The sequence below is a fragment of the Thermobia domestica genome, chromosome 18 (genome assembly GCF_964235325.1).
Source record: "Thermobia domestica chromosome 18, izTheDome1.hap1.1, whole genome shotgun sequence".
Classification (NCBI taxonomy): Eukaryota; Metazoa; Arthropoda; class Insecta; order Zygentoma; family Lepismatidae; genus Thermobia; species Thermobia domestica.
In genome coordinates, this window is record NC_137471.1 from 72,662,418 (window position 1) to 72,687,451 (window position 25,034).

The following is a 25,034-nucleotide window of genomic DNA, read 5'->3' on the forward strand; positions in this document are numbered from 1 at the left end:
GGAAAGCTGTGCAAAGGAAATGGGACAAGATTCCCCTCCCGGTTCTTCAGAGAAGCCTATTACAGTGGAAATTACGCTGTCGGGCTATTGTTAGGGAACTAGGGAAACAAATCGAGCAGTTACGGACCTGACACCATGGTTTCTTCTAAATTTTTAGATAAGTCGAAATTGGCCAAATGTAGACTGAACAACCACTGTATAGGTATCAGAGCAGAAATGATACGATATCGAGAAATGCTTTCTTGAAATGGATTCAGCAAACCTAGAACTGGTTCTATATTCTTCCTTAAGTTTCTGTTCAAACCGAAGGAAATAAAAATGTACAATTTCGGGTTTCAATATTAATTTCTGTATTTAATGCATCACGTGCTTGTGTTTATAAACATTACACGTGCTCCTGTTTGTAAACAATAACCAAATGTGTTTTACGATGAAGTACTACATTTCACGTTGGATTACTACAGAAGCAGACTACAGACCACAAGCGCCACCTACAAATCACAGAATGACAAGGGAGCAGCAGCGCCACCACCGCTCGGAGCGTCTTTATAACGAAGAGAATTCAACGGACAGTCGCCAGTTTGCGATTGGTCACCTCTCCTCTAGCTTGCATGGAGCTCTAGGAGAAGCCAACCTAAAAGCCTTTATTTTGCTGTGGAACTCTAGGCTTAACTTCCTCCGACCTTAGCTTGAACGGAGCTCTGCCGGCATCCCAACCTCAGTTGCTTAGTCTTCTTCGGGACTGTGTGACTCTTAACCCTCTTACTGCTTGCTTCGTAGCATTGAGGTTTCCTATTCCACACTACTTAGCTTGCCGCAAACTCTGTAGAGATCCTGTCGTAAGCCTACCAAAGGTCATGGGCTACCTTTTTCTCTACTTCACATTAGAGAAAGTTATGTTGAATAACTTTCAGGTTTAATGAGTATGACGGAAACATTACGTTGTTAGTAGTAAGAAGGTGTTGCGCAAAGCGACATTAGACAGAAAGAACAAATGCTAGATACGCTCAAATATAGAACCGAAATATTTAAGTTTTAGGTCCCAGGATTATGCTGGTTAGACTAAAGGAGACAGTGATGATGAGAAATGAATGAAATGGTAGAATAAAGAAAGTGGGAGGAAACCGGAGAACCACTCCGAGAAAACCCCCACACACGGTGTTTGTAAGCTCAAATATAAATAGTGATTATGGTTTGTAAGTAAACTTTAGCATACGCACATATTCACCGTTTGTAGCGCGCCTGTTCCCTGCGAACTCATACCTGCTTTTCAGTGTGAACTCCCACTTTTGGCCTGCCCTGAGCAGGAATTGATGCAGCTCTTCCTAGTAATGACCACCTAGTACAGGCTCGTGTGGATTTTTCACATGGACAATAGCTTTTATGAGATAGCATCAGTTAGTAGGCATATTGTCAATCTGTACTCTATTGTTCGCATATGTTTCAAGAAATACATTGAGGTATTACACTATAATATATTAAGCTATTAAGGAAACACACTAAAATACACAGAGGTATTTAAAGATAGACAAGTGATGTCATTTTTTTCCCACTGCCCCTGTATTCTTAATCTGCATGGACATTTTCATTATATTGGAATCAAGGTAGACTATATTCTAAACACACTTCTATATAACTTGGCGTTTTAAGGCGATGTGATACACACCCTAATTTCCAAAGGTATGTTTTAGATTTAACACCGATACGAAATTAGATTCATGAAACATTATACATACATACATACATACATATATATATATATATATATATATATATATATATATATATATATATATATATTTAATAAAAATCTCATTTCATATACTAAATTCCCGTTGCTCTTTCCTTTATTGATTCGAGCTCCCTTCTCATATTACTTCAATTTTATAAAAATACATATTTTGAATGAAAATCCGTACGCATCCCCATTAGGGTATAGCATGAGAAAAATTAATACTATGATTCGTATGTTTCATGTGTGTGTTATATCCTATACAGCAACGTGTATGCAGATGGGGATGGAGAGGGAAATATTTGAACATCCGCCATATATACTAGACCTATCACCGTGCAATTTCGACCTTATACCAAAACTGAAGTACAGCCATTGCGTGTAACGCACGTGTAAAACGAAAAATTTGCTGTACACATTTTTCAAGATGGAAATGTGTATATTCATCCGATTTTCTGCATGTAACGTTTCCACATGTACCAATATTCCATCTGTATATTTAGAAATTTCTTGCTTTGTTCCAAGTTTTTTTTTTTTCTTAAAAAATAATAGTTGCCATGACTTTTGTTGTATAACTCGTATGATTTGTTGAATTGTTGTTTTAGTATTACTACAACAATTGCCAAAAAATCTTTTTATTTTATGAGTTGAATAATTAATTTACATTCTTACGTTATCAAATTAAATTTACATTTTTATTTATTTATTTATTTAATCTTTCTAAAATCAGACACCATGTTTTCTTTAGTGCTTTTGAGGTGCGTTTTACCAAAAATAATTTTCTTCAGAAAATAATATTAACTTGCTTTTTATTCAACGTTTTCTTATGGATTACTATCTGTATTCTTTTCCTCTATATAACAATCAAAGATTTGAGCTATTCCTATTCAATTTAATTCAGCCCATGTGAATACTACATAACTCTTAGTACAGAGCCATGCCGCGATTTACAGCAACGAAGAATTAGAATCGCGGCAGAAATTTGTGAGCTAAGCTCTACTACTGGAGTGCAGAGATGATAAGGAATGCTCAGAAAAAAATGGGCAATTCCATCAATATTGAATGATTCCTATTTTTATGAAAATAATAGTGGAACATATTTTATTTTAACCATGGAGGAAGGGTAAAGCAAATTCTTATTTTTGACTGACTTCAGCTCCAAGTGTTAGAGATTGTGTAAAAGCCTCAATTAACATAAAAGTTTTAAGGTATAATTTCAAAATCGAAAAATTTTCATAAACCTTCTTTCCTAAAAATCAGGGAAAGGAGACTAATTTCAGTCCAGAGAGGACAATAGTTTAAAAACTTAAACCAAATGGGATAATTTCGCAGTCTCAAAGAAAATACGCCATATTGGTTGGAAATTGAATTATACTTTAGAAAAAATATCGAAGAACATATGTTTTAAATTGGGATTTGGAAACATTTATACTTTCATTTCCGGCAGATTTTAATGCCTAGCTACAGAGATGATCATAATACCTAAAGCTAATCTAACCGCTGGCGTGACAGCAATTTGTGGGCTTGAGCCGCTTCAACGCCATCTGTTAGGGACCGGCTGAACTACGGCTAACCTAGTGACAAACACGAGGTCAGTGCACTGCGTCACCCTATCTCTAACAGGTGTATACGAAACTTTTTAGACCTAGTAGCAGTCGCATATTTTATTCATATGACTCCCCAGTTTGCCTCAGGACGTTGGGTGGACGCTAAAAATTGGGAATCATCGGCTGGAAATCGAACCCAGGACCACGTGCACGTGAGTCCAACGCTCTAAACTCTACAATACGGAATTACCACAAAAATATATATACACTGTGTTCTCTCTATCGAATACTTTTAACATTAATTTACACTGCAAAATTGTATGCAATAAATATGCGTAAATTTACAACATATAACGATGGATTATCCATTGTTTGCCCTTAAACTTGATTAATTATAACCCCAAACAATAGTGTTATTTCTGCAGGTTAGATAGAGACACGTACAAAGTTTCACTTAAATCTGAAACTTATCAGATTGAAGTGAAACTTTGATCATTAAAGAAGTTATCATTAAACAGATGGACAGACACACAAATGCCGATCGACTCGAATGATAGAAGCTTCGCTATACTCGCTTCAATGATGAAAGGATGCCACTGTAGCTGCCAGTGTGATTCTTTACATTTTCACTCTAAAAGCTTATAGTTTACTTTGATGCAATTTGACGCTGAACTTATAAACCGACTCTACTCTTTGTAAGTATACACAGATAAGTAACACATAACTGCTATTAAATTTCTGATTTGATCGAACTTCTTTGCGGTGGAAATACGGAACAGGAAGGAATACTTGTTACATGTAATACCTAATAATCGCCATTAATGAGTATTGCATATCTTATCTTTCTTTGGATACATTTGGAGCAAGTCGAGTAAGGGGATTATTTCGCATGAGATGAACTAGGCAAGTTAGTTAGTTTGGAAAGGTATTAGTAAAAAGGATGAGCTTACCAAACTGAAAAGCTTCTTAAAGAAAACGCGTTTGAAGACGTGAATGATACGAAATCAATAGATAGCAAAATATTGAGAGAAAATTCTCTATATAGAGAGACGCTTTTGATAAAATAAGATTTGGGAGGGGGTGGGGTAAAAGAAATCAAAACTTTTTTGAATACTTTACAAATGTAAAGAGACTTATTTTTTTTACTTTCGAACAATTTTCTCATATAGTTTTTATACCAAACAAATTTAGGCAAAAGCAAAGTTTGAGAGAGCATCCAATGACGTAAATAAATAAATTTTCAAAAAGAAGTTTTAACATAATTTCGTTGTTAATATTGTACAAGTTTTTGTTTCTTTTTAAAAGAGAAATTCATGCACTTGTAGTATCTTTTTTGAAATGTATTTGTAATGAAAATTATTTAATTTTTTTTTTTTTAAAAAATGAATTCTTGCCACGAAATTCAACTACATATACAGAGTAGAGAAAGTAATGTTATTAAACTTTAGAGTAATGTCATTAACATATATATAATGAAATGAAAATTACGAACTTCTAGTAATTTCTTTTTCGAAATTAAAAAAAAAAAACAGCAGAGCAGAGCTGTAAGCAGCTAAAATTGTGAAAAAATTAATTGAGTTGAGTTGATTTTAGTTAGGGTCCCTTTCACCAGCGATGCTATATGAGACGTAGAACTACTGACTAACGTGGAATCCGAACCACATGAGCTCCCGCCAGGAATCGAACAAGGGTCTACCACGCCAAAGGCGCACACGCTAACTGCTTAGCCACGAGGGAGCTCTGGAAGAATTAAGATTTGAATTATTGTACTTCCTTAAAGCAGTTCGAGAAGTTGTAAAGAAATTTGTACTATAATATGTCTAAAAGTTCGTTTTCTAACTATGCTATACGTATATACACAACATATTTTAGAAGAGAGTAAAAAGTAGTGCAGATTTTTCTAATGAGATTCCTCGCGGCTATATAGTTAACACACGTACCTTAGGCGCGAGAGATCCAATTTCGAATCCCGATGGGAGCACATGTGGATCAGATCTCACGATAACTTGTAGGTTCACGTCTCATATAGTATTGGTGCTAAAAGGGAGGAGAATACTAAAAAGTATGTCCTTTATCGCCAAGATAGTTTTTATTTGGCTGTAAGGAAATTGTGCCTTATTCATGAATAGAATATTTCAGAAATATTGTTATTGTCTTCTAGCCGGGACACAGGTACCATGTGTAATAGTTGAATCGACATTAGTGTTCATAACACTCACGAAGAAAGTCATTCAGTTACATAGGTAGTGACAAGAATGTTTTTTTCTAAAAAACTGGTTTATTCTAAAAAGATGTCTTTGCCTATGGTAATTTTGCTTGCTTGTATTAATGCAAACAAGTTTCAAACGATACTTTAAGTATAAAACCAAGTTAAAATGATTAAGAATTAAATAATTATTATTGATTAGGCCTAATAGTGATTAATATTCAATCTAATAACAATACATTGAATCTTGGTCTTCTTTACAGTATCCTGTATGCAGATATAGTGAACTTCACCCCCCTCTCTGAGCAGTTAAGTGCCTCCGATCTCGTACAGACACTCAACGAATTGTTTGGACGATTCGATCAAATTGCACAGGTAAGTAACATGAATTCAATAGTATTTTCCAAAATTTTTAGTCTCATTTTCTGATCAATAGATCGAAATTAAATGCAGACGTAGTTTATGGACCCATAGATGAATGTACTTGTTTCATCAGGAAATCGACTTCTTCTGTCTTGAAACGTTGTTTCTTATTGGAGGAATTGGATTCCTGGCTGCGGGTTCACCTTAGGAGAGTTTAACCATTGTATGTATAAATCAGCATACACATATATATTATACAAACTATAGCTCCTAAGGCACAAACTAACCTGTTCTAGGTGGCTACTAAAAGTGATAATTCTATCTAACTGAGTCATGGCACGGCGAAGCTGGTGCGCCGGAGCAGTATCACAAGAGTGCTTCCGAAGTGGAAAGGCGTGCCAGCGGCGGCGATGTGCATGAGCGTAAACTAAGATGTTTAAAAAAATCACTTTACATATTTCTTTTGTACACTTTAAAAATCTACTCCTGCATATAAGAAGAAATTAAAGAACTTAGCTTACATGGAAACATTGCCTCGTAGCAACTTCACTTTAACATGGCTTTCTTATGTTGTAATGTGGTTGAAAGCATATACTTTGCATTACTGTTTTCTACATTATTAGGAATGTCAGAGATAAGATCCCCATATATTGTGGTTTCCTTTAAATTTCTCTTTTGAAATAACATTAGATATTTCTCCTACAAATTGTACAAATCTTTGGATCCATGAAGTACGTCAGTACCGGAAACTATAAGATTGTTGTGATATACTATTTCTATTCACCACAATGTTTTCTTTTCTGGGAGAGGGGCTTCATTAACGAACGTAAACTAGCATGCACAATTTTTTTAAAAAAATTATGATTAGCAAAGGCGTGTACGTCGTAGCAACTCTTTTGGGAGTTGTCCCTGTCAATATGAACAAATAAATAACGAAGACCAACTCCTTTGACGGTATCCTTGTCAATTCCCGAGCCAGTTGACATATCTTTTTTTGACCAAAGTTCGGCTTAAATCACATCAAGATTGTTATCAAGGCTATCCCGTAAACTATGGACTCGACACTACTATTTGTGATTTTGAATATATTATTTATCACGTCATTCTTTCCACGACGTTGAGAGCTATTTGTTGTATTTTAATGGAGTTGGAGTGTTAGTATTCACCTCAAAGACCCCAAAAACTATAAATTCGAATATTTGTTATCTTGGACTTTTATTTTTCACCCCTAACTCCCCAATGACGATAAGGACTAAAATTGAAAGTGAACGGGTTCTGGGGTGCTACTATTCATCTCAATGACCCCTAAAACTATGGATTTTATAATAATATCGGTCATTTTGAACGTGTTATTTTCACTTCAATCTCCCTGATGACAATGGCGGTTAAACTTGGATTTTAACAGCGACCACAGGATCGCTATTTATCTCTGTAATCCAGAAAGTTATGGATCATATGAGAGTAATATTCGTCAGGAGCTCCCACTCAAGCGGGCCTTTGGCATGGTAGATCCGTGTTCGGTTCCCGGTGACAACTCATATGGTTCGAGTTCCCCGTTAAACTGTAAGTGCACTGTCAAATAGCCCTTGCTGCTGAAAGGGACGTTAAGCTCCAATCCACCACTATATCCATAATTCTAGATATTATCCTCTCCTTTTATGCCTACGTTTCCACTTGCACTCAAATCCGACCCTTTAGAGCCGAAAATTAAAAAAAAAAGCGGTTTCGTACTCGTACGTGATGAGATATGGTGAAGATATATCTGTGTACCAAATTTTTTATGTTCCATCCGTGTACTATTGGTTTCTCCTTTGCAGGAGAAGTTTTTGTTTATTGAACCAAATAGCGTCACCTACCTCGTAATCCAAAATTAGCGCAGTGTTGCCAACCTTCACAAATAAAATGAAATTAAATCTTTGATGTTTACATCAGACAATTATGCTTGGTAGGCTAAAGGAGTCGGGGATGATGAGAAATGAATAAAATAGTAGAATGAAGAAAATAGGAGGAAACGGGAGAATCCAGAGAAAAGCCCCAAACGGTCTTTGTCCATCACAAAAAAGTCCTACACTGTGCGAGCTGGGATCGAACCACGGACTCCACGCACCAGAGATGAATACTCTGCCACTGAGCTAGCGCGACCCAACCAACTTTCACAGTTGCTAGTTAGTTTTCTTACAGGAGAGAAGACATAGTAATGTAATTTTCATTTTACTAAGAGATTATACCAGTATTGTATTGATCATTTATAGGTAAAAGAGTGCCTCATGCAGGTTTTAGGGCAGAAGTCGCGCCGACGAGAATATTTGGAGGGACTTTTTTTTTATTGAAAACGTTATGATCAAACAAGATAATGGTACATTTGTGGGGTAGGATGAGAAGGATAAGGTTCCGCCGATGCGCCTAACTACTTATGGTTCTGCTAATATATCTTACTTATAATGGCTCCTCCTTTCATTTCGTACACTGTAAAAAAAATCATTTAAACACTTTTAGTATAGATATTGATTGGGAAATATATCAAGTGTGTGTTTGTAAAGTGTGCTTCGCGTATCCAAAAGGGTTCATTCTCCAAAAATGAGTATCTAGTATGACATATTTAAAACACTTCTTGTCGGCAAACAGTACGGAAACAAAGTGATGACATACATTTTACACATTGTGTACATACATCTGGGACATGCTTGGACAACACAGTACCTACAAGGGGTGAATATGTGTCATCTAGAGGTATTCAAAGAGTGTCGGTAGTGTGTACGGTGTCCTACTATGTGTAAAATAGTTTCTGTATTTTTTGCAGTGTACTTCAGTCGTAGTTGCATATTTTAAATATTCTTCACTAATTAACGTATGCATCCATATAGTATTACTGCAGAAAAGTAATACCTTTTAATTGTTCAGTGTTGCAAACTCTCTGATATTCAGAAAAAACGAAAACAATGCTTCAACGAAATTATAAACTCGTTTCCTTACCTTATCCAACCGATTGCTATGGTGGTTTGGTCGGAAGTAACAAGTAACAATTTAGGCAACAGCAAACAACTTGTGCACTACTCGACCTTGTTAGTCTAGGCCTACTCGTTATCGTGTGTGTGATTGATGCACGTTCTTCTAGGCTCAATATCCAGTGAAGGAGAACCAAAATTTGAACGCATTACGGGGATTCGAACTCCACCTAAAACTTCAAGTCCACGTCTCATATAATACTCACAAGAGACATCACCCAATTGTCCGGCTCCGATTTCAATGAAATTTTTCTACCTGATAGAGGACATATATTTATTATTTGTGATGACAGAAATTTTTGCCATTGTGCATCTTTTCTATTTTTAAATATTTTTTTATAGTTGTGATGTGATTATTAGAGATTACTGCAGAAGTCCCTTACAACCTTTTTAAACGGAGCGTTAATGAAAGAACAACCATGTAGATATATATAAGGCCCAGGGGGAAGTTGTATGATAGGTATGACCTTGATGGCAGCCATCTTGAAATGCGCCATTTTGAATTAAGGTCAAAGTTTTTTAAATGGGAATAGGGTAATATGATACATAATTTCGGGCTAGAATTTAATTAGGAAGACAATGGTGAAGCTAGTTTTGAGATACACCCATTTGTGGAAAAGTTACAGGCATTTAATTGTTCACTTACTACGTGCGAAAGTCCCTTACCTCCGCTTCTAACCCGCGTATTAATAATAATAAGTTGTCAAAAGCTTCGGTAATACATATTATGCCTAGAGGGAAGTGATACGGTAAGGGTAACCTTGACGGCAGCCATTTCGAAATCCGCTATTTTAAATTAAAGGGAAGTTTGAAAAATGAAAAGCATAGCATGTGACACCTCATTTTAATAGCAAATTTCCCCAAAAAGTCAATGGTATGCTTATTTTTGTTCTATAGTTAACCAGTATGAATTTAGGACTGCTTCTAATGTGCACCAAACGTCCATTATTCGATCTTTCAAATTGGCAACACTCCTAATTTTCACCGCATGTTTTAAGATTCCAACTGGCACTTTGCAATTGTTGCCATGGTCCATGTTTTTTAAATTTATTACATTTTTTGAGTTGCGATTTGTCAGTTCGTGAATAGTGTTGGAATAAGCATCCAGCAATCTTTCTGAATTTTGAAGACTTGCAACGTGATTATTTATTTCAAACCAGAATACATGAGAAGCCTATGGACCTATGTGACGTAAAGAAATACAAATAAAATTATTACAAATTGGGATTATACGAACACAAAAGTATCAGGAAATGTAGCCTACATGTTGCGCAAACGACAAACAATAAAATATCTTTAATAAATACAACTTTAAAGGAACAGCAGCAATGATAGAAAATATCAAAGAGGCATAATGACTGTTCCCAAAACATTGTTTGTACCATGAACATAATATGAAAACAGGTAACTTGTTTACAAAGAGGTGTAACTTAATTGAGTTCCCGATCAATACTAATTATAAATCTTACAAACATGAATCATCGACAACAATCGCTAGAAAGCGAATGACTTTTTTGTCTGACTAGTTAAAAAATTGCCATAGAAAATAAACAAATAAATATAAATAAAGAAATAAATATAAAATAAAACAAAAGATCCTTGATTTACACAACAATCATATTTCGTTTTCCTTTTTGAAGTGAATTTTCACTTGGTTTTTCGTCTCATCTACTATACAAGCTACGTCTTCGGTATTACCTGAATGTAAAGTTGGAGTTGTTTCGTTGTGCGATGATCCATGTCAGTAAACGAGTTTTTGATGGGCAGGTATAGGAAATAAATAATAACATGGCAAGTCTTCAAAATTCAGAAAGATTGCTGGATGTTTATCCCAACACTATTCACGAACTGACAAATCGCAACTCTTAAAAAAATGTAATAAATTTAGAAAACATGAGCCATGGCAACAATTGCAAAGTGCCAGTTGGAATCTTAAAACATGCGGTGAAAATTAGGAGTGTTGCCAATTTGAAAGATCGAATAATGGACGTTTGGTGCACATTAGAAGCAGTCCTTAATTCATACCGGTTAACTATAGAACAAAAATAAGCATACCATTGACTTTTTGGGGAAATTTGCTATTAAAATGAGGTGTCACATTCTTTTTTTTTCTTTTTTCATTTTTCAAACTTCACTTGGGACAATTGGGTGATGTCCCTTGTCAGTACTGTAAAAGGAACACTGAACCTTGTCAAACAAATATTATATAACACTACTACGATGATGCCTGATTATCTTTCAAAGTTATGGTATCTACTTACGCAATTGATTATCATTGTGGTTATACTCCGAGGAACAACTTACAAATTAGTTAGAACTTACAATAAAAGCTTTTCCCTTATTATGAATTTAAATGAAATTATAAATCTTAAAAATATTTTATCCTTTCATACTGATAAGTACCGGCATCCCTCGTGATTAGATATCACTGCAGAACCATACTCAATATTAATAGAACTCTAAATACGAATACATTCAGTGTGTTTGAAACGTAAGTTGAAATAAAATATTATAAAACATGGATGAAATAGCAAAAAAGTGGACTTTAATACCTCTTTCACATTCTGTTATAAACTTTCTTCACTTGCTGTAAATACGTAACAAATTAACTCCATTTGGAGGCGCAGGAAATCGTTTGTGCGCGGCGCCCTCATTTGATTCTTTGTGGCTATGTCCGTACTTTTACAGCAAAATGTTTCTTTTCCTTGAGGATTGTCCTTATGCCTAAACTTCATCCTACTAAGTAGAGTCTATAACCTTCCTAAAATGGGAATAATCTCAGTATTAGAATTGACTATCTATACTTTTCTAACAATAGTACTACGTACAAACTGTTATGAAAATATTGTATTACAAAATGCTTTTAGCACCAACAGTTTGTTTATATTTTTATCGCAGAGTATCCTGTACTGGTACATGCAAACTAGATCTTCATTTCGCATGGTGGAAATCACAGAGAAATGTTTTGATATTGAGTTTCTTAATTCTAAATGCTTTATTTTTATTGTGTTATTACACTGCATTGTATTTTAATTTCCGGATTTATCTTCAGGCAACAGCTTTGTTTTTAAGTAGAAGAATATATATTTACAACATGTTTGAAAAACAGGCACTTTCTGTAATAAACGTTGTTTGGAAACGGAAATTACTTACTCTGTAGGCAATATTTACTCGCTTCAAAATGAAGTGCTGTCTTTTTTTCCTCTTATTACTTTTAAATGAGTTCGTAAAATTAAAAGAATATGCCTACGAAAGTGAATTAATATTCTTTAATCATGTTAATAACTTTAACGTATGAAATATCACGTATTAATAAATAATTTAATTGTATTATTAATTGTAAATATGAGAGTCAAAAAAGATAATTAATTGTATCATTAATTATAATCTTTTTTTAACATAGTACTTTAAAAAAGAATTAGTCCCAGAAGCGACAGTTCTATTAGCGACAGGAACTGTTATCTGTTCTAGAGCGACCGACTCATTTACATTGAAATGATGGAAGATGATATGATTCCATCTCGTAAAATATGTTTGCCTCTGGCGTTATTAGCGCCCGAACAACCTTGGTATGAAATATGTACGTTCCAGTGATACTGTTCGTCAAATATATTTTTCCTCTACTGTGAGTGCAAATAAAACTTATTTTAATTTTTGAGTTAGATTTGACATAAAACATATCAAATAACTTAACGAGGCAACAGGGATATTTCCATGAAAAGTATATTCCTATCTAATTATTGAAAATCCAGTTGTAATATCCCCTTTCTTGAAAAGGTCTGTTTTCTGTACTTAATTTGATTGTAATCTAATTACTCACTAAGTACAGTAATATATTTTATTTTGAAAAACTTAAACGTGTAACAGTTTCGCCAACTATCTACTTTTTAGACTTCCTAAGATTCTGTGAATAAAATGAAAAAAAAAATGTCAATGATAAAAGACAGCTTTTGAGATCCCTTACATCTGATTGGCTATTCTCAACCAATCCCACCAATTACAATGCAGTTCACTCTAAACAATCCAAAAGGTAAACAAACTCTTTAAACTACCTTCCCCCCTATTTTAAGCTAATAAAACGTAAACTGATGGCTTAATTTGCCTTCCTCCCTTGTTTTGACTTATACATAAAAACTTGTCCTGTAGCAATCTGAAATAATTCCTTATAACTAGACGAGCTGTTAAGTCCTGCGAGAGATTTGTAACTTGTGTAATAATTTCTTCGAATTCACCGTGGTTTTAGATTTCTTTGATATCCTCAAATGGCGAACACCTTTTTTCCATAGGTGCCCGATGCAAAGGCAGAGGCCGCCCCCCTGGCTCACAAAAATGTATACGTAATATAGCAAGCCACGTATATTAAATACCAGATATACCAGACGTGATACAGCAACCATGGAGATGCCCCTCTCTAGAAAATTTTCTTCGTGCGCCCCTACCTCTTTCTGACTTCTTTCTTATGCCATAAACATATTCAATCTAAACTTATGCTCCGCATCATTTTAACATGAAATTTTTAATTATATTAGAATCATAGACAAAGGCGGAGCTACTCTAAGTATTTAGTTAGTTTTCCCCTTGATATAGTCAATGTATTCATATAAATTAATTCAAAAATATAATATTAGGAAAAATATATAAAAGATTGTTAATATAATGAGAGCATTCTCACGTATTAAATTCAGGTAGAGCGAAATTTTTCATAGTACATTTTGTTAGATTCTAAATCACATTAGCATGAAACAAGTTAAAGAAGAGAGAACCTTATCTTCTTCCATTATCTTAGTATGAACGAATCGGAGACTCATAGGACAATTAACAGATCGAATCGGTCGCTCATAGGACAGTTAACAGTTCCTGTCGCTAATAGGACTGTCGCAAGTGGGAAGACACCTTATAAAAAGGAGGCACTTATCAGTTCGAATCTTTCTATATGTTGCAGGTGCTATCATATTTTAAGTGAGCATAATTTTGCAAAATTTACGGAAGAAATATATTACTTGATTTCACAATATCGTTGTATAACTAATCAAATATATCGGGATTTTAACTCTCACATGTATAATGTGACAGAAATACGAAATGCAAGGTGTGCTCCTTACCACGTAGCATTTCGTAAGGAAAACATGATGAAGTATCCTAGTATGTGAAGGCAGTGTACAAAAATTATCATAGAAGTGTTACAAAACTTTGCCACACGCAAAGCATATGCTTTTATGACATATGAAGAATTTATCTACTATCCTCGATTATGCGCATACCCATCATCGCTGACATGCCTGCTCCGTAGGACAGTAGCATCTCTGTGCGGACCTCTTACTGTGCTCATGCTCTGACTCGATTAGATAGGAGTCATGCTTCTTAGTGGACACCTAGCACATGTTGGTTTGTGTTTTTAAATTAATTAATATTTAAAGCACTGTAGTTTCTTATGCTATATGTCCACATGCTGTATTTGTACTCAGCTGTCCTAAAATAAATCTGTTGCCATTAATGCAACTTCTCCCTTAAAAGAGTAAGAATACATTTCCTTCTAAGAGAACACTCATACAAGATAAGACTCAATATTTTATGAATGTAAGTATGTAACCCTAAAATATAGAGTAGTACGATATTAAGATATGTTCACGCATAATTACGACGTAAGTGTACCGAATTTTGATGATTAGTTTCTTTGTGAAAGAATATGCTTTTTCGGGCTCTCCCATATAAATTTCATCAAGATCTCAGAAGGAATGGACATGAACGTGTCATTCGGACATCCAAATCAAACCTAGTCCTTTCTATAGACATAACAAAGATATATTCATGCACAAAAAATTAGGTGCCATGAACAACGGAGTAAGTCCCTGGGGCCCATTAACCCTGTTAGTATAAAGAAAACCGTAGACTCGCAGTGAAATAGCTATTGCATCAACATTGTTCATTGGGAACTCGTGGTTTATAGTTCATTCTCTTCAGCATAAAACAAGCTTTACAGAGGTCTATGTATTGGGGTCCGCAACGTACTTGAACAGGAAAAATTCAGAAAGTGACGGTAAAAGTCCCTCCAGAAATCCCTACCATCAACTTTGATTCCCTCTGGAGTGGCCCCGAGTAAACGCACACAATTCGAATATATATCAAAACATAATATAGGGGATAAGAAATGTGTGTACCAAGTTTCGTATTGATAGAAGAAATAGATATGAGGGAAAAGCTTGTATACCAATACACGCTTTCCCCTCATATGTATTATGTCTATCAATACAAAACTTCGTACATACATTTCTTAAACATTACTAGATTCATTTTCTACTTTGTACACCTATTTCTGCGAAGATCAATTTTGCCATTTTTTTCTATATGGAAATGAATATTGAAATCGGAAATACTAGTAAATTTCAACCACTTCCGTTTTTGATAGAGTATTGAAAGTGACAATATGTTGCTTGAAACGCCGAGCCGAAAAGAAAAAGCTTGTCACTATTGATTGTCGTTTTTGTTGTTTGACGATAAACGTTAAAAACGCAAAACGTTGATTTTAACACTTTTCCAGTTTGAAGAAAAAAAAATGAAACGAAATCTTTGAGTTTTACGTCCCACGATTATGCCGGTTAGGCTAAAGGAGACGGTGATGATGAAAAATGAATGAGATTGTGGAATGAAGAAAGTGGGAGGAAACGGGAGAACCCCGAGGAAACCCACGCAAACGGTGTTTGTTCAGCAGAAAGTTCACTGGGCCGGGGCTGGGATCGAATTCGGGACCCCAAGCACCTGAGGTGGACGTTCTACCACTTTTTCTTTAAAAAAACTTCCTGACTTATTTTTTACTTCAACCACTTTTCAGGACTAGTAGACACGACAGGGACATGAACACAGAAACATCGAGGACAGTTAAAATTGCACCCTTGCTAATACAGAGAGACTCGAACCCCCAATGAGCTTCATCTCACGATCATCAGCCTAACTTCTCAGACCGCTCGGCTACACCCAACGGCTGTCCACTGAGCCACCGCGGCCCTTCTTCCAGTTTGAGTAGAGAGTTAATGGAGAAGATGGAAACTATTCTTGGAACATTGAATAGATTGCAAAGAATAGGTATCTTTTATCTCTTTGTAAATCAGTATTGAAACTAAAAGCAGTACTAAATTTAAACAACTTCCGATTTTAGTGGAGCGTCACGATGGTGGTGATAATTCTCTCAAGACAATAAATCGATTGCAAAAACAGCTTGTCGATATCCGTTACAGCTTTTGTTAAATGTCGATCAACATTGAAATCGGAAATGGTTAATTTCTACCACTTCCTGTTCGAATATGTTCAAAGTTTGATATGAAACTTAGTCTTAAAACGCTGAATCGATAGAAGAAAATACTTTTTGTGGTATATTTCATCATTTTTGTTCTATAGAAATCAGTATTGAAACTGAAAATATTAGTAAATGTGAACTGTTTCCGTTTTCAATATGGTATTGCAGGTGTAGAGATATGTTTTGTTGAGAGGATAAATTAGTTCGAAAAATGTGCTTAGTGCGATCTGTTACCCTTTTCTGCTATATGGTAACCAACGTTGAAATCGGAAATGACTAATTTTAACCATTTCTGGTTTGAATAGAGACTTAAAGGAGAAGATGGAATCTTTTGTTGGAATGCTGACTCGATTGCAATAAAATAAATAAATAAATAAATAAAAATTTAATAAAATAAAATAAAAAAGTAAAATAAATAAATAAAATTTAAAAAAATAGCTGTGAGCTGTTGACTGACGGGCAGACGGACATAGCACTTCTATAAGATTTCAGATACTCATGCATAGTATAGTGTGGAAGTCTAATATAGTAATTTAATAGACCTACACATTAAACCTTCTTGCAGACAAACTCTCCTGCGTCATATCCAGTAACAATAGAGGAAGTGGTTTGAGGAAGGACAAATTTTCTATTTATTTTATATTAAGACATTTTGTTCTGTAACCCCCCCCAAAAAAAAATCAATGAGTATTATAGTTTATTTCCATGAATGTTGTTGATAAGTGATATTCAACTTTTTTTTTTCGTCTCTGTTATGACACTTTTAATTTCAAGCATGTACTCTTAGCTTTAAGTTATTCCTAATCTAAACAAGTAACTAGATCAAAAATAAATTATAGAATTTATTAAATTAAATAATCCAGTTTTACTGTAAACAAGAGAATCATGGTATATATTTAACAGAACTATGTTTTTCATTGTGATTCACAATAGCAGAAAAGTTTATTCATTATCATTCGCGAAGTGTATGCATGCATTATACTTATTTTACATTTTACGTATCACTTAAGAAATCATTGCGTATCCCTGGTGGTACATGTACCGCAGATTGTATAACGTTGCTGTAGATTGCTCCTTTCAGTCTAGAGTTGAAAGGAAAATAATTCAAGTCTGTCTGTAGCAGGGGTAAAAGTGGATCTGAAAAGGTAAGGGGACTATGACGCCACACCGTCCCCCGTGCCTATCTTTACTCATTGTATGACATCTTTAATTTTAAAAAAATGACTAGCTTAAAAATGACTCTTTATTGAGTTATGATATTAGAAATGGTCCCGAAGTCGAGTCGAGTTTTGTGTAACATCATCACAGGTAAAGGCAGGGCTGTTTTCAGTCCTAAGCCCGGGCCTAGGGGGCGGACGTTGGACAAAATATTAATAACCAAGACGAAAAAATTTACAAGAGTTAAATAATAATAATAATAATAATAATAATAATAATAAACATGATTAAAGTCAGTGTAAACGTTCTCATTGGCTTCGTTCACTGGTTGAAACATTATCGAGGTTAAACTGATCATTCTCTGTAACTTTATTTGAAAAGAAAGAAAGAATGAATGAAAACGTAAATTTGTTCCAATTGATAATATCTTACTTTGAAGCAGATTTGAAATGAAAATTTCATTAAAATTCACACAAAAGCGTTGAAACAAAGATTTGCATAAAACAGTTTATTTTTAAGGTCTTTAGTTTATCAAGTCTGTATCCGTCCGTTTGTGACACAAATGAATCTCAAGAGCTACTTAATGGTTCGATACCATTTTTGCCCACAATGTAGAGGGTAAAAAAATTAGGAACTGAGTTCGTCGATGGAGATGACTCATCCACTTGAACCCAAGGTATAGGCAATCCCAATCGGTTGCCCTGTATACAATTTGTATGGCTTATTTGTAGTACGCAATCCAAATGTATATATACGTTAGATTGGTTGCATACCATTCAAATCCAGCTCTTTTACCTGTTGTACACGTGGCGCTGCTACTTGCTCTATTATCTAGTGTTAAAATTATGTACACTCATGTCCAAAATTATTGTCGCATGTCTATAAATATGGTGTTGTAGGAATATAATTTGATAACGAATTCGCTCTGTATTTCCTATAATGTTAGTATATGTATAATCGTCAAAGATATTTATGTGGCAAATGTCATGTCAGAAGAGCTGTAAATAAGAACAATAAAACGAAAATTAAACTTTTTTGTCCATTTAGTAACATTTTGTTTTATTCATTCTAATTTTCATATTTATAATTCTTTTCCTATGAAATTTACCACAAATATACATTTCCGGATTATACGCATAGTACCAGTATTAAAAGTACCCTGCAAAATCATTTTCAAATTATGTTCTTACAAGAAGACAGTTATAGATATGCGACAATCAGTTTGGATATGACTGTACATTGAGATGGATGGGAAACTCTTTTTCGGCCTACGGTCAGCAATTCATTAATACCGACTCTGAGTGAGGGCACTCATCCCGGCTTCTGCAAATGTACTATCACTTATCTGTCTATGTTAACCTGGAGCAGTACGTAAATCTTAAACTTACTCTCCTGAAAAGTTGGTGATTCTGGATCCTGACACCTTTCTGTTCAAAAAAAAAAAAAAAGCGATTTAATACGGTTTCCCAGGCCACATATGCCCTGCGGGTCAAGAGTTGGATACACTAGTGTAATGACAAGTACTATACTTCTTCAGCAGGTGTAATTTGTGTTTGCAACTCATCTTGAAGATATGATTTTTTTTATTTTAAAGTTTCCAATGCTTTCAGAGATTATACTTTGTCTCTTTTCTCTCTCTCTCTCTTTCTCTTTCTCTCTCTAACAACTAAATCACTTCCCACTGCGGAATCAGAAATTCTCAAATACCGTATTTACCTGAACATAAGCTTTCCATCTTATCTTTCAAAGCACGGGCCTAAAACTTTTAAGGGTGCTTATAATCGAGTAAAACTGTTTTACACAACAGTAGAAATATCGGGAGATGCCAATAGTTTGCTTTTTTAAGTGTTGTTTATAATATATTGTAAACAGTAACAATGATCTGAGAATTTTAACAGTGTAAAGTTCGAATTTTTAATTTTTCACTTTATAACGTTGCATATTTTCAAAATGGATAGAGGTACTCGTACTTCTATCACATCACTGGTTTTGTAGCCAATGATGAACCTTGGTTTCGTAGTTGTGTAAATTTTCTGTACTAATCTTATAAGGGGTGCCTGTATCGCATAATAAACGGATTCTAAAATCCGGCACAAATTATTAAGGGATTCTTTTATTTTCGAAAAGGGTTTAAATTCGAGTAAATACGGTATATAATCTTTGTTAAAGGCATTGAAGATCTAAGCCAGCTGTATTCTTTCGGCTCATTGATTAGTATGGGAAATTATGTTTACTTGAAATGAAAAAGTCTGGAGGAAAAATCCCTACCTTTGGACCAAACCAAAAATTTCAATATGTCAAATGTTTTCCAGCGGTTTTTTTTAACCTCATTTGAGGGTGCTGAATCTGAATCTGCCGAGTGTACAAATGTACACCTTGAGCATTTTGAGTAATTCAAGATGGCGACTGTAAAAGTGATAGGAATATTTTTGTATATTTTATCAAGATGGGTATCAAATTATATGTTTCTTGGGTTGCAGATTCGAATAATAATGTCAAAAATGTTATGAAATTGATACAAATCGAGATATTCAATATGGCTCCCAATATGCGGCTGCAAAAGAAGTTTATGTTGTCATTTCTGAAACCTATTTTTTTTTAATTTACTGACATGAGTAATAATAAATCGTAAATATCTTAATTTTGAGCTCATAGATGACAGCATTTTCATAGAATTTAGGAAAAATATCTCACAAACAAAGTAACAGATATTTAAAAGAAAATGTTAAACATTTAGTTTCACCAAAATAGTGGTTATACTCTATAAATCTGCTTTGAAAAAATAATGTAGGTTTTCTTTATAATTTAAATGTTAAAACTGTGTTTTGCTATAATTCTCTTTCTAACTTGATTCAAAATCTGAGGTCAATCACAATTTGTCATAGAAATCCGTAAATACTATCCTGACCTCTACTTCAGATTCTGAACTCTATTCTTGTGTGGATACTATAACAAATGCTATTACCTCTGCCACAACCCAGTAGGCTATATCCCTTTATGTAAATGTTCTTTCTCTCGTTCTCCCCTTCCTCCACATTATCTTCCTCACATTAAGCGCTCCCGTCAGTTATACACAGATCACTTACATACTGGCAATGTTGAGTCCCTTCACCTACATAGTCAATTTCTTCGCACAGTCCGCAATTACCTAGAGATGGGTAGAATCGAGTACGTACTCGATTCTGCAGGGAGAGAATCGATTCTGGACTCGGATCGGAATCGGTTTTCTTCATATCTACCCCCCTCGCGCGCCCTTGCGATCTAACAGTACTTAGGTGGCAAATAATTTGTATTCTACGTTAAGTAATAACAATTTTAAGTAGTTGGCATTGTAATATATATATATATATATATATATATATATATATAAAATTTGGTAGGATTTTAGTTAATAAAGTAAACATGTCTCTGTCTTTTTCACGATTAGCAACACGAATTAGAAGGATCTTTTTGTATTGCCCACCCTCTTTTTTATGCATAGCTATATATTTCATTCTTTATCCTCGTTTTCATATCTATTTGCATTCCCGTTGTTTCTATGCGTTGTTTCTATATTATAATCGGACTTACACTAAATACATCAGCAGTGAAGCGACGGGCTTTCAGCCTTCACACCTGCAGTCCTTTAGTAAATCACATTTATGTCATGAGAGATGCTGGACGAGATATGGAAATAACTAAGCATAAGGAAGAAATGTCATCTCAAGTAAAAGGAGATGCTGCAGACCGAATTAAGTTAAAGGAAAAGCTGTCTCATTGTATAGATCCTCTGAAGACCGATGATCACCCAAAAACTATTGTGAATATTGTGACAAGAAAAATTTGTTCCCAGAAAGTGAGTGTTAATAATGCTGTTGAGATAGGTGAGAAGGCGTTTTATTCTTACGAAGAAAAACTACCAACTGGTTTTCACGATCCAATCTCAACAACGGTTCGTAATGTTTCCTGCGATGACGTCAAAAGAACAGCTAGTATTGGTGTCATTGACACAACTCTTGTACACGCGTGCAATGTGTCTCACATCTACAAGAGGTATTGATGCTAAAGGAGTGATTTCATATGAGCTTGCCGCTGTTCCATCTTTGTTTGATGAATATGGAACTCCCAGGTTCTGCAAAAGTAAGTCAAAACTGAAACAAATATTACAGGTAGAGAAGTCTATGAGATCGTACAAGCACGAAGATGCTATCATACTTGATGGTTGTGCTGTTTTGTGGGTGATCAGATCAACTGGCCAACTAACGGAACTGTTCTTGACTTCATAAAATTGTATCGGTCATATGTGCTTGAAAAATTGAACAAATGCAACGTGTACCTGATATTTGACAAATACAAGGAGTACAGCACCAAAGGAGAAATAAGAAGCGTCAGAACAGAATCAACATGTAGCAAGTATCATAAATTGTCTTTCAACACGTCCTTGCCCTCCCAACAAGTTGTGCTGAATCTTACGAAGCATGAGGTACAACTAGTACAGCTGATCTGCAAGTATCTAATGACAGAAGGGTTGCCAACAGATTCTACCAAAAGCCTATTCATCACTGGATCAGAAGATGTTACAACAGAAATAACTGCTGATTGTATCAAAGAACGTCCAGATATGAAAAACACTCACGAAGTGGTTGATGTCATAATTATCACACAAGTAGTGGTGGTAGCCAATCAGCTGGATGGAAAATGTACAATAAATGTAATTAGTGATGACACGAATGTTCTTCCCCTCCTGATGCACCACTACCTGACACACAAAAACTTACTTGTAACATTTTTATGGAGGCAACTCAAAGTCATAGAGGAGTTATTGACATTGGATTGTCTGTGACCAAACACTGTGATATTGTTTCAAACTTACTAGCACTTCGTTCTCTTTCTGGCTGCGATGCAGTTCCTACTCTTTATGGCATTGGAAAGCAGAAGGCAATGAAAGTACTACAAAGTGGGAAGGATCTTCAAAAGCTTGGAAATAAGACATCACTACTTGAAAATGTGATTCAGGAGGCAACTGAGTTTATAGCTTCTTGCTATGGTAGTAGAATAACTGGCCCTACAATGTCTGATGTCAGAAGACATGTCTGGCTGAAGAAATTGTCAAAGAAGACTGCCGTACATATGCCGAAATTGAAGATCTTGCCACCAGCTACGGAGGCATTCTCTGAAAATGTAAAAAGAGCTCATTTCCAGGCTTGTATTTGGAAACAAGCAGATAAACCAGACCCACCAGACATGGATCCGACACATTTTTGATGGTATCGTGATGAACTGAACCAAACATTGGAACCAGTTACTGTACCACCGGGAACTGTGATGGCACCGAAAGACATCTTGAAGATGGTGAGTTGCGGCTGTTCTTCTGAAAACATGTGTAAAGGACGTTGTGGTTGTGTGGCAAATCATAATAGCTGCACTGACTTCTGCAATTGTGAAGCCTCTAAACGATGGCAGAATATCTTCACACGTCAAAATACTAGGTATCTAGAAGACGAAAACATGGATACTTCTTCTGACGAAGACTGACAAGTGACTGATCTGTGATATTTATTATTTTGTTGGGAAGTAACATAGAAACATCGGCATTTTGTATTGTAAATGTACCTTTCGCATTAATGTGGCCAGCAACATAATTCGTGATTAAGAAAACGTCCAGGAAACAATATATAAGAAAATCTTCAAACCTAAGCTTGTGTCGTTTGTTTCCTTTTGCACACAGAAAGGAATGGTTTTGTAAATTAATATAGAGAAGCCCAAAATGTGAAAAAAAAATGTTCTGGATCGCAAACAAGGCGAGTTGCGGTGACGGAGAAAGCATCAACACCCAATCCAAAATTTCAGTGCATCAGATATTGCTCTATGTACACTCATGTCCAAAATTATTGTCGCATGTCTATAAATATGTTGTTGTAAGAATATAATTTGATAACGAATTCGCCCGGCATTTCGTATAATGTTAGTATGTGTATAATTCGCAAGAACATATATGTGGCAAATTTCATGTCAGTAGAGCAGTAAATAAGAACAATAAAACGAAGATAAAACTTTCTTGTCCATTTAGCAACATTTTGTTTTACTCATTCTAATTTTCGTAATTACAATTATTTTCCTATGAAATTTACCACAAATATGTATTTTCGATTATACACATAGTATCAGTATTAAAAGTACCCTGCATAATTATTATCAAATTATATTCTTACAAGAAGACAGTTATAGATATGCGACAATCATTTTGGACATGAGTGTACCTAGCTCGAGGGTCGCGAATCTGAATATTCCATATTGAATATATTGATTTTTTATCAATTTCATAAGATTTTTGAAGTAACTATTGAAATCTGCAATCCAAAAAACAAAACATATAATTAGCCATGTCGATACCCATGTCGATACAATACTCCAAAAATATTCTTGTCAATTTTTCGACCGCCATATTGGGTGCCATATTGAATATCTCGATTTGTATCAATTTCATAACATTTTTTTACACCCTGCAAATAAAGATTCAGCACCCTCAAATCAGGTAAAAGCCACCGAGAAACATTAGACATACTGAAATTTTTAGTTTCGATGGATTTCCTGCAGACTAAAATGAACTGAAATCTGAATAGTTTGATTTTCATTAATTTCTTTTTTAAAAATATATTTAATATTTCTTACCTAGGGAAAGTTAAATTTCAATGTGTTCAACGTTAATATGATATTTAAAGCAAATTTTTACTAATAATGGGTGGTATTCAGAGAGAATTCATTAATCAAACGTTAATCACGCTATTACTTAGTGTCGTATTAGCATTGTATTAACAAGGGTGTACTTTTTGGTACTCAGAGTGTGCTTGGAATTCAGCTAATAAGTTGATTGGGGCATAATAACGAATATAACCCCAATACATCGAGTAAGAAGCGCCAACTACGAAAAACTAGATATACGCATGCGTAGTCTGTAAAAATGAAAATACATAAATAATATGAAGTAAGAAATTCGTAACGTTTTGTTTGTGGTTTGACATCAAAACAACTTATAAACAGTTACAAAATCCAACTATAATTAACGTATTCATTTCTGAGGGATGTATTTACTAGGATAATAAGTAGAAGTCAATTAATATTCGTTACAATAGAAGGATTATGTTGTAATTATAAAGAAAGATAGTTTACCGAACACTCCCAGAAAATTGAAATTTTCTGCTCATCTATCACTGTTCACTTTAGGAAACTGTTCTACTATTATAGAGAAATTGCTGCTTTATAGTTAATTCACACGATTAGATGAAAGAAAAGGAAGACAGGTAATTAATTGCCTTTGTCTTCTTATAAGTTGACTGTGGTTAAACCATGGCTAAATCAGGGTACCCTCTGATCTAAATTAATTAATGACATGTTGTTAACTTGATCAACTACTACATGCTAATCAGAGATTCTAAATACACATCTCATAACCATGCGTTAGTGCTTGGGGTCCCTGGTTCGAATCCAGCTCGCGCCGTGTGGACTTTGTGATGGATAAATACCGTGCTCGTGGGTCTTCTCGGGGTTGTCCCGTTTCCTCCCACTTTCTTCATTCCACCATTCACTAATTTCTCATAATTACCGTCTTCTTTACCCTAACCGGCATAACCATGGAACGTAATCATACGTCAAAACTACTCTGCATAGGCCCAATAAATTTATGTATGATGGAAATTTGTTTTGGTACACCAAGGAACATTAAGTAGACTTGAAGAAAAAATCAGAGAGCTCA

At 34.8% G+C, this 25,034-nt stretch overlaps 1 protein-coding gene across 1 annotated transcript in view; it reads left to right on the top strand.

Moving 5' to 3' along the window:
• Positions 1 to 25,034, top strand: part of LOC145675126 (adenylate cyclase type 2-like) — a 1,402,841-nt gene that overhangs the window by 1,310,648 nt on the left and 67,159 nt on the right. Inside the window, exon 8 of the mRNA XM_081745496.1 lies at positions 5,749 to 5,860. Within this exon, the coding sequence (XP_081601622.1) occupies positions 5,749 to 5,860 (112 nt within the window). The remainder of the gene's footprint in view (positions 1 to 5,748; positions 5,861 to 25,034) is intronic.